Raw genomic sequence first — 10971 nt, forward strand, 5'->3', positions numbered from 1 at the left:
CCTTCCTTCCTTCCTTCCTTCCTTCCTTCCTTCCTTCCTTCCTTCCTATTAAATGAGTACAGAACAATAGGCCTCCTTACCGCATTTTCATACTCTGTTTCTGTTGCCTCTCATACACCCCTAGCTAGTTTCCTGGACTTAACCCCCATTTCCTCCCACCGAGATGCAAATATTTAACAATTAGGAGCTAGCATCCCCGTGTGGGAGACAGCATATGGCCCTGGGCTCGAGTCTCTGAACAAAGCAGTGAAGTTACTGTTTATGAAATTGATTAATTTTGATTGGGTACTTAATTACACTGAGGAGGGCCCAGAATAGCAGATACCCTTGGCATCTATCTGGGGTATTAACCCGGGGAGGAGGGAAAGGCCCACCTGACTGAGAATAATCCACAGCGGAGGCAGAGGGAGAAGGGGAAAGCCAGCAGGGCCCCTGCTTTCACGGGCCTGCCTCAGATCTGTTCAAATGTGAGGCCTGGCAGCTTACCACTCCTGCCCCGTGTGTCACCCCACCACAGCTGGACCCTGCTCTCCACTGAGAGCTGATGTGAGCCCTTCCTCTCCCACACTGCTTTCTGCCAGGTATTCCCTCACGGTAACCAGGGAGTGACTGAGACTGTTGAGCAGCACAGGTCTCGTGGGGATAACGTACGATGTGAGGGGAGAAAGAGAAGACATAGGAGAGGGTGTGCCAGGCCCAGATGAGGTGTGCAGTTCCTCCTCCTTCCTGCCCAAATATGTCAGGGGTCTGCAAGCAGGAGGGAATCTTACACTTTACTGCCCTGCCTAGGTTTTGTCAATTTTACAGAAACTAGAGTCATCTGGGAGGAAGGAACTTCAGCTGAGAAAACGCCCCATTCAGGCTGGCCTGAATGGGCTTGACCAAGGTAATTTTCTTAGTTGTTGATTGATGCGGGAGGGCTCTGCTCACTGAAGCCACTGCCGCTTCAGGGAGCAGGGAAGTGCAGGGAAGGCCCTTCAGTGCAGGGAAGGCCCTGCCTGAATTCCGTCAGTGGTGGACTCTGATCCCAACATGTGCGCCAAATAAGCCCTAGCTGCTGAGCTGCCTTTGCCCATGGTGTTCAACACACAGCAGAGAGCACACGGAGGCTTTCTCCAGAGGTGACTGCTGAGCTGCAGCTGGTCATTAACAGTGAGGCAAGTGGCGCTGGAGTCAGCACAGGCAATGGTTGCTGGGCCGGGCTGCCCTACAGGACCATCAAGGAGAGTCGGTGCTTGCTGGCAGAGGCATTTCCTGCCGTTAAATCAGAACCAGGTTTGAGCAGCACCCTTTACCTTTATGTGGCCATCATGGGGCCTCCTGGGACACCCATTTTGTGTCTGTGCACAGTTTTGTGCATGAGGGCAGTGCCTGTGGGGACCGGAAGATGCTGTAGTAAATAAAAAGTGAATGTTGGACTATGTAATGTTTATTACCTATTATTAGCCCTGTAATTATTGTGGCAGTTTTCTGTAACCCGCTATCACAGATAATAAGACACAGACACCTGTTAGATTTATAATTGTCTTATTTACCTTGGGCTGGGCAGATATCTTATTTATGCTGTCTCAATAACCTCATCATCCCTCTCCCAGCCCCCAGCCCCTGCCATCCACCTTAATCATTCCCATCTGGACTGCCCCCGTCTGTAATCCTACGGTACTTGCTTGTACTCTTCATCTGGGCCTTTCACGATATTCTTGGAGTCCTTTCTCCTAGCCCACATGGATTCTCCACCATGCTAACCTCTGGAGACATCCTCCTTCCTCTCTGTCTGTCTGTTTCCCGTGATTCTCCTGTCCTCAAAGATGGGGAACCTTAGCCACGTCTACTCCATTCTGCCCTGCCCAGCTATAGGCCATTTAATCAGCCAATCCGGTAGGTTTACACAACAAGGATAGGCGTATCCAGGCAACAACATACAAGCTTCAGACCAACAAGAAGAGGGTGTCAGAAGATTTCGTCAGGGCTGGAGTTACAGGTGGTTGTCAGCTCCCCTGTGTGGGTGCTGGGAACCAGAGTCCAGTCCTCTGCGTGAGCAGCAAGAGCTCTTAGGCACTGAGCTGCCTCACCAGCTCTATGGTGTGAATTCTAAAAACAGAGCGCCATCTAGTGTGGTATGCAGGAGGCAGAAGCAGGCAGGTCTCTGTGAGTTTGAGACAAATAAAAAATCAGTGCCTACTCAAGTGTCAGTGTGAAAAACAAAATGTTAACGGAAATACCTGTTTTTTTTTTTCAAGCCTTATTTAAGTATGCTTAATGTTTACCTCTCAGAACTTGAAATGTGAGTCTGTTTTTTTTTGTAAAATGCAAAGTTCTGAGCTTCCGTGTTTGCAAACACATGGTGAAATCTCTAATCTCTGCTTAGACTCTGATTCTCTGTCCATCTGTCACTCCTGTGAAAAGAGGTTGAAGATGGCCTGGGGCTTTCCAGGCCAAGGCTGTCCTTTGAATACTGAGAATAATGAGATAGGCAGGAGCATGAGGAGGAGTGAGGAGCAGGCCCTGGTGTGTGTCCTGAGGAGCTTGGGGTAGCAGAAGCCTTTGGCACATTCGTTTTCCTGGTGACAGCGACTGCCATGTGTCTGTGTCAAATTTCGTGCGGTATTCTGAGGAGACTTGTTACAGGTCATCTGTGAACCTGCCTCTCAGCTGGCTTGCCCTGTACAGGTCTATGGGAGCTGAGGTAAGGAGATTTAAAGATTAGGTCATGGAGTGTTAATCGATTGTTCTTGCAGAAGGGACAATTGGATTTAAGAGATTTGTGAGGAAAAAGCAAACAAATTAAAAAATTGAAAGAACAAATCCAGAGTACAGGAAATAGCAGCAATGTAAAACCAAGAGCAGGCCGCGTCTTCTGTGGCAGAGGGAGCTGATTTGCAGTTCTTATCACAGGGGCTGCTGTTAGGAGGTAACGGTGATTCAAGCTCGTGGTGGCGTGTCTGAAGGTCCGGGTTGGCCCGCAGCACACGGCACAACCTGGGCATGGCGGGGCATGCTTATAATTGCAGCACTTGGGAGGACATGGCCGAGAGCTAAGAGGGTAAGGCCATACGTTGGGATGTAGAGAGTTTGAAGCCAGCATGGGTGAGACGAGACGCCCTGTCAAAAGCAGGCGGGCGGGGTCAGAAGTGATGAGCAGTGGGCCACACAGGTTTTCCTCACTGTCACCATTTGCTTCAGTCACCCGACAGGGGTGGAGGCGGGGGAGGACTCTGGCCAGGCTCAGAGTCTCATCAGTGTAGCCTGCCAGACTTCATCCCCTCAGACCACAGCATCTGGAGAGTCCATGGTTCCGAGTGAATGTCTCCACTGAGCTCTCCTGGAAACTCCTTCTTTTCTTTCCCATTCCCATACCATCCTCTTTGTCCTACCCTCTGCCCTTCCCCTGTCCTGCCTCCTGTCCACTCCGTGTGAAAGTTGCTGAAATCTGGCTGTTTCCTTCTGCTGTCTGATTCTTCTATTCATCCCTTGTAGAGTAGCAGAGAGAGAGAGAATTCTACCCTCGTCTAGCTTAGTGAACCACTGAGTTTATTGGGGTTGCTTACAGGAGTCCATCCCATCCAGCCTGGGTGATGGCTTCCCTGCAGCTCCACAGAGCTAGAAAAAGTCTTCGTTAAAATTTATTGCTCATCTGGCCTTGTGAACCTTTAACAATATATTTATTTATTTGTGTGTGTGTGTGTGTGTGTGTGTGTGTGTGTGTGTGTGTGTGTGAATGCGCATGCCTGTGGAGGCCAGAAGAGGGCATCCTATCTCCTGGAGTTACAAGCAGCTGTAAGCTGCTCAGTGTTGCCTAGGGTCCTCTGCAAGAGCGTGCACACTCTTAACCTCTGAGCCACTTCTCCAGTCCCAGGCTGTTGAGAGCTTGTGAGTTTCAGGAACTTCCCGAGATTCTTGAGTTTTATTTACTTTTCCTGTCTTAAGGAGTCTCCCTCTAGCCCAGACTGTTACAGTTCAAGGACACAGCTCTCCCTTACTCTGCATCTCTATCTCCTTCTGCAGCCTAGTCCAGTGTATTAGCAGGATCATCTGCTTCGCATGTTTTCTCAGAGCCCCATTCAGCTCTACCCTATTCTCTGCTCAGTTCTTAACCCTGCAGTGGGTTTACTTGTCTTTAGCTTAACATACGTGAAAACACTGTTGAAGTGGGCTGAGCATGCAGTGTAGTTGGTAGAGTGTTTGGCTAGCACACACAAGGCCCTGGGTATGCTTCTAACCCCAGAGCTTGGGCGGCAGAGGTGGGAGGGTCAGGAGCTCAAGGCCAGTCTTGGCTTCATAAAACTGAGGCCAGCCTCCGATGCAAGAGACCCTGAAACACACGCACTCATAGCATACACACAAACACACACAGACATACCACATACCCACACCACACACACACACACACACACACACACACACACATCACACACATCACACACACACACACACACACGCATCACATTGATATCCACACACTGACACACAGCACATACTCATACACACACTGCACATACACACACTCTATTAAATTATCTCCTCTTAATATTGCATTAAGCGGAGTGACCGAGGCCTAACGTCTCTGCCTTATTTTACTTGTGGCTTATTAATAACACTAATTGAGAAGCAGGGAGATTGCCCTCCTCTAGGGAAAAAATTGTTCCTCTGTGAAACATAATGGACAGTGACCTATTTGTTTTCCTGTTTGGGATTTCTATTGCTGTAATGAAACACCATGACCAAAAGCAAGTTGGGGAGGAAAGGGTTTGTTTGGCTTACACTTAAACATTGTATTCCATCGTTACAGGAAGCCAGGACCAGAACTCAAGCAGGGCAGGAACCCCAAGGCAGGAGCTGAGGCAGAGGCCATGGAGGATGCTGCTCACTGGCTTGCTCCCCATGGCTTGCTCAGCTGCTTTCTCAGAACCCAGGACCACTAGCCATGGGATGTCTCCATCCCCAATGGGCTAGGCCTCCCCCATTAATCACTAATTAAGAAAATGCCATATAAGCTTGCCTAAGCTTGATCTTATGGAGCTTTTTCTCAGTTAAGGTTGCCTCTTCTTCTATGACCCTAGCTTGTGTCAAGTTGACCTAAAACTAGGCAGCGCATTTACAAAAATGTCCATAACATTATCTGATTTTTTTAAATCCACAGTTTTGTTTGTTGTGTTTGAGTCAGATTTTACAGTTAAGTGACAGAAATATGAAAATGTCTCTTTTTAAAACTTTAAACTGAGGCCTTTAAGCTGCACATATTAATGGGGTTCTGGATGCGGTTTCTACCCACAATGCATTTCATGATATTCCATCAGGCTGAGCTCATTCGTTTCTCAAGCAGCCATTGCTCACTGTGGAGACAGTCAGAACCCTTTCGTCCAGGCTTCTGAGCTGTGTGGTACATGATGCTACCAGCACTCACCCACTGTGCAACCATGTCCCCAATCCCTGCTCCTGTGTGACTTGTGGGTACATTAGCACTTAGCATTGGTGGACGTTCTATCCCTGTGTGCTGGATAGACAGTTTGCTTAGATGGGCCGTGTCCGGGGTTTGACGTCCTTACGATCTTTCCCTAGGTCCCAGCAGCATAAATTTTACTGTGAGTGACGGTGTTGAGTCAGGGGCATGCTGCTAAATGTACAGCTGGAAGGGCAAGTGAGGAATAGGGACAAGAATCTCTGATACGGAGCGTTTTCTAGTTTCCAAAATGGCCAACAAAGAAATATGGCTGGCCTCATTGAACACGGAAGCGGGGTACGCACAGTCAGTTTTAAAGATACTGTGAAACAAACCTCTGTTGTCAGGCTTTTGGCTACTTTATTGGGTTTCTTTCCTCACTCCAGACCACCCTTATCCCTTCCAACTCCCCGCCCCCTCCCCCACACTAGGTAGGAGAGAAAGAAGGATAGAGGGGAGAAGGGGCACAGTTCTCTTGAGATTATTTCCTGTTAATTAGAGATATCGACTTCCTTGGGGAAAATCTAATCTTCATCATGAGGATATCTCCAACCAGACACTGGCAATCTGTCAAACAGCAAATGACAATCAGCAACCAGCAATCCAGCAACCAGCAAAAGCAGTGGCAGGGACCAGTAGCAGGGGGAGCAGCAACCACCCAGCCCTTGTTGGGGCACTTGCATTTATAAGCTCTCAAGATTCTCACATGGCAATAAACAAAACATATTCACATGACATAACTGTGTTTTTAAAGGAATCAATTTTATTCACTACATTTTCCACTTTCTGTTTTAAACCTTGAATTGTATTGTGTTTAGTGAGAAATTATAAACAGTCATTTCAAATAAAGAAAACAATTTTCACATCAGTGATCAAGCTTTACGAAAGTTTTTTTCTACAATTTTTTCCAGTCACCCAATCTTCTCAGTCTCCATCAGCTGGTGCTTTCAGCCTCCATGCAGCCAGTGTTCTTCGCCCGCTTGAGGGCAGCCATGCATGTCTGTTGATAAAACACTGTGACAAAAGCAACTGAAGGATTCAGTGAGTGTGAAGATCGCACTCTGCTCTTGCAGAGGACCTGAGTTTGGTTCCCAGCACCCACGGTGGGCGGTTTGTAACTGACCTTAACTCCAGCCTCAGGAGATCTGATGCCCTCTTCTGGCCTCCAACGATACCTGTAGTCACATTCACAGCCATACGTACATTTTCATAACTTAGTGTTATTATTGTTTGGAAAGCAACGTAAGGGGAGAAAGGGTTATTTTAGCTGTAGTTGGAGGGGAAGTCTTGGCATCAGAAGCCTGAGGCAGCTGGCCACACGCAGCTGGGCACACCGTAACCACAGCCAGGAAGAGAGACCAATGACCAATGAACAGTGTGCCCTTGGCCTCTTCTTCCTTCCGCAGACAGTCTATTTTATTTTTATTAATTTTATTGAAATTTTTTCATACATCATTTTGGTCATATTCTTTTCCCTCTCCCAACTCCTCCCAGATCCTCCCTACCACCTTGCCCAACCTGCTTCATATTCTCTCTCTCTTTAACCAGAACCAAACCAAACCAAAACAGGAAAAACAACAAAAAGAAAAATCCAAACAGACAAACTAAAACAAAACAAAAACACGGAGTCCATCTTGTGCTGGCCCATTACTCCTGGACACGCCATTGGAAGTCACCCATATTTCCTTTCCCATGAGGCATTAATCGCAAACAGCTTCTTGGTAAGGCCTGGGACCTATGTCCCCTCCCCCGTCTCAGTGCTGGGATTCTGTCTGGTTTGAACCTGGTGTTGTGAGTGTTCTCCGTCTCTGGGTTCACATGTGCACCAATCCTGTTGAGTCTGGAAGACTCTGTTTCCTAGGAGCCATCCTGCACCTCTGGCTCTGACAGTCTTTCCACCTCCCCTCTACACAGATCCCTGAGCCTTGAGGGAGGGTTTAATAGGTATCTCATTGAGGGGTGGGTGCTGCAGAGCCTCTCACCTGCTGACAGTCCAGCTGTGGGCCAGCTGTTAGTCCCATCTGCCACAGGAAGCTTCTCTGATCAGGCCGAGTGACACTCTGCCCTATGGGCATGGGGACGTGTCTTTTGGAGTCATTTCACTGCTATGTCCCTTTAGCAGAATAGCAGCAGCAGGTTTCCTCCTGGCCTGTGACCTATCTAGTCTCAGGCTTTTGGCCACCTCAGTAGCATCATGGATGGGCTCTGTCTCCTAGAGTGGGCCTTTAAGCCTCATACACAAGTGACTGGTTGCTTCCACTAACTGAAGGTCGTTTGAGGAGTCAAACTGCTGGGCTGTCTTGGCAGGGTAGGGTATGTGTGGATGGGGAAGGGGGGAGTCTTGCCAACTTTAAGGGGACAGGGAAGGAGAGGCACAGGAGGAAGAGTTAGGGCAGGATTAGAGGTAGGCAAGGAAGTATGTACCAGTTGCTTTCCTGGTACCCACAGTCCTGCCAGAGGGGGGGGATTCCCAACCAATGCTGAATTTAGTTTTTTTTTTTTTTTCCCTTCTGTTTACCCGGTCAAGTCAGGGTCCTAAGCTGACATTGTCACCAGCACTGCCATTTTGTGGGATCCTGCTTTGGATCTAACGGTCACACTTGGGCTGCTCTTGCACTAGTGTGTCTTGCAGTGAGGTTGCTGGGACACGCCGCATGGTTGACACATGGAGGATACTGATGCTGACTCGTATCCTTAGGTCGGATGGACAGTACCTTCTAGTACCACGCATGCTAGTCTGTAGTCATGAAGCTTCAGCTACAGTCATGAAGCACCAGCTCCGTGTCCCCATGTTTGGTAAGTGAGCAAGTTGTGCCTTCAGCACAGGGGACTTACCATCAGGCTGTGGAGAGTGACTAATAGCTGTGGCCATAGCCTGTGGTGTTTGGGGCTTTCCACAGGGGCCCTTTGGCCAACAACTCATAAGCTGTAACTCATTCTGGCACAGGAGGTTTTGTTATACCCAAGTCTCACTGATCCCAAAGACCATCAAGGAGCCAATCCCTATGCAAATGCAGAGGGTCTTTTATTACAAGCTCGACCTTGGGCCCACACTGTCACCAAGGTAGTGGTGTAGAGTGTAGAGCCTGGAGATCAGGGGGAGGATGGCTTTTATTGGTTGACAGTGAGGTTTGGGAAATTACAGCTTAGCAGTTACACAGTTGGGTGACATTCAGCAGGGAAAGCTTGTTACAAGGTGATTGTGGCTAACTAACATTGAGCAAGCTATCTCTAGACCTCAGGAATGTTAGGTATTTCCATGCTGTGAAAGTTCTGCTACCAGGTGGGTGGGCTGCCCAGCATAGATGCCCCATCCTGAGATAAGACACCTTCTCATTCTTGTTACCTCCAGGCTATTCCTAGGGTAGGGGGCTTTATTATCTTCTTCCTGTAGCTGGTGACCTATGGCCTAGTTCCTGGTGACATTTTTGGGAGGGGGGTCACTCGTTCCTGTTGGCTTTTGGGGTGTCCACCTAAGTTCTCTGTCTTAAGATCAGCCATGTCAGCCCAGTGACCACTATTAATTTTGGCAGGAGTAAAATTCTTGACAATGACCAAGAATCCCCAGGACTATAGTGTACCTTAGTAACGATGCACAAATATGACTAAATATTAAAAAAAAAAATGTTAAGAAGTACATACAAGAAAAAGGTTTCCAGTTCTTGGAACAGGCCAGGGGTTTCAGAGGGCAGGGTAGAGGGTGACAAAGCTGTCCCTCTCCCTCTCCTTTACTAAAGCCAGAAATAGTTCTAAGTTTTACCTCCTCTTTTTAATACTGCAATTAAGCCCAATGTCAGTGGGCTTAAAATGCCAAAACAGTATGCCTGAGAACTCATTACTTTTAATTGTGTGTCCCTGTCATGCTATTGAAAAGCTTGCCGACCCAAGCTTCATCCAAGCTGTGGAAGAGACATCTCACAGAGGTCCTTCATGACCTCTGCAAGCCAGCAAAGCTTAACAGAATCAGAACATTTGCCATTCCCCTTTAGCATAAACACGTTTTTACAAGATCTTAATGTGGTTGTGGTCGGCCAGTTTCGGAAAACCACGTTTTGTTTTGTTTTGTTAAGTTGACCTGGTTCTCAGAAGGTCTTTGCGGTCTGTTGGTTTGAAAAACAGTCTACACAATAGGAACATAAATCTCATTTTACCTGAGAAAAGAAGTGCAAATACAAAGACCCTGGGCGCAAGTCTGGAAGCTGAGCAACAGGAAGAATGGAGGCCTGTTATTATTGAACCCACAGTAAAGTCAACAGTGGAGGCAGAAACGGAGGCCGGGAGTATGGAAGCCCCGGAGCTGGCGGGGGCTGCGGTCATGAATGCCAGCCTCTAGTTTTTGTTTGTTTCAGAGGCAGGGTCTCACTGTAGGTCAGGTTAGTCCCGATCTCGCAGCAACCATCCTTCCTTCATCAGCTTCTCAAGGGCTGGGGTTAAAAGCGACGGCCACCCCGCTAGCAGGAGCGCTGCTGTGTCCGAACCAGAGAAACCGCCCGGAGGTTGCTCCCGAGGCTGCCGGCGGGGTGGCTGGGTCACCGGCACCTCGCTGCAGAGCGGTGGAAGGCGGCCTTCAGGGTTTGCGGTCAGCCGCGGCCGGTCGGTGGCAGGCCGGACGCACACGCCCGTCTGCGGCGGCTGCAGACCCTGCTGTTTGCTGGGGTCCCGCACGGAGCCATTGTGATGTTAATGTGTCGCCGAGGCGTCCGGGGGCCGGGCCTTTGGAGTGCCCGAGTAGGACCCCGGTGCTCCTGGGCCCTCGCGCGCGTGCCCAGCCCCGCGTGACTGCTCGCACCGCGACCCGGAGATGCTGCGGCGGCTGCGCTCCTGCCTGCGACAGGCGCCCGCGGCGGGCTCTCCCCTCTTCCCTCTGCCCGCCCCGCCGAAGCGCAGCCCCGGGCGCGCGGGACCCGCCGTGCGCCACGTGTCACCGCCGAGCCGCGCGTCCCCACGCGCCCGCGGCTTCGTCATGGCCTGCTCGGCTCGGGCAGCTGCAGCCCTGGCCCGCCAGGTACCCGCGTGGCAAAGGGCGAGGGGCGCCGGGACCAGCCTCCCGCGTGGGGCCCACTTGGGGGTCACTGCGGGAGGGTGCCATGGGGTTCTGGGTCACCGCGGGGCGTCATGGGTCACGAGGACGTGCCGCGGGTGGGGGAGGCTTGGAGGTGAGGGATGCTCAGAGGTTGCCACGGAGGACTCGGCGATTGGGACACCCGGGGTCGCGGTGGAGGTCGCCACGGAGGGGACACGGGGATGGGGATAATTCATGGGTGCCCTCCAGTCGCCAACCAGGGCTGCGAGTGTCTCCACCGGAGAATTCTGGGGTCATCCTGGGGGTCTCCACTGGGAACTGAGCGGTCACTGTGGGGATTCGGGGGTCGCCACTGGGATGTGGGGAGACTCGTGGTCCTCCACCGAGGACCCAGAAGTCCTCCCCGGGGATGCGGGGAGTCAGGGGAAAACTGGAGGATGAGGGAAAGCCTTCACCACCCCGAATATTGCGGCGCAGCAGCCCCTGCCAGCGGGACCTCCTCCCCCCC

General features: G+C 50.4%; 1 protein-coding gene across 3 annotated transcripts in view; it reads left to right on the forward strand.

The window, feature by feature from the left end:
• Bcat1 (branched chain amino acid transaminase 1) overlaps positions 1-10971 on the forward strand; it is a 68736-nt gene that overhangs the window by 10772 nt on the left and 46993 nt on the right. The window contains exon 1 of one of the 3 annotated variants that reach the window (XM_055605599.1): positions 10376-10445. The exons of 1 other annotated variant lie outside the window; for it this stretch is intronic. In XM_055605599.1, the coding sequence (XP_055461574.1) occupies positions 10404-10445 (42 nt within the window). In that variant the 5' untranslated portion in view covers positions 10376-10403. Of the gene's footprint in view, positions 1-10375; positions 10446-10563; positions 10662-10971 lie in introns of those variants that run through there. One more of the 3 variants, XM_055605603.1, reaches the window with a different exon arrangement.

The sequence above is a fragment of the Psammomys obesus genome, unplaced genomic scaffold, assembly GCF_907164565.1.
Source record: "Psammomys obesus unplaced genomic scaffold, mPsaObe1.curated_primary_1811, whole genome shotgun sequence".
Classification (NCBI taxonomy): domain Eukaryota; kingdom Metazoa; phylum Chordata; class Mammalia; order Rodentia; family Muridae; genus Psammomys; species Psammomys obesus.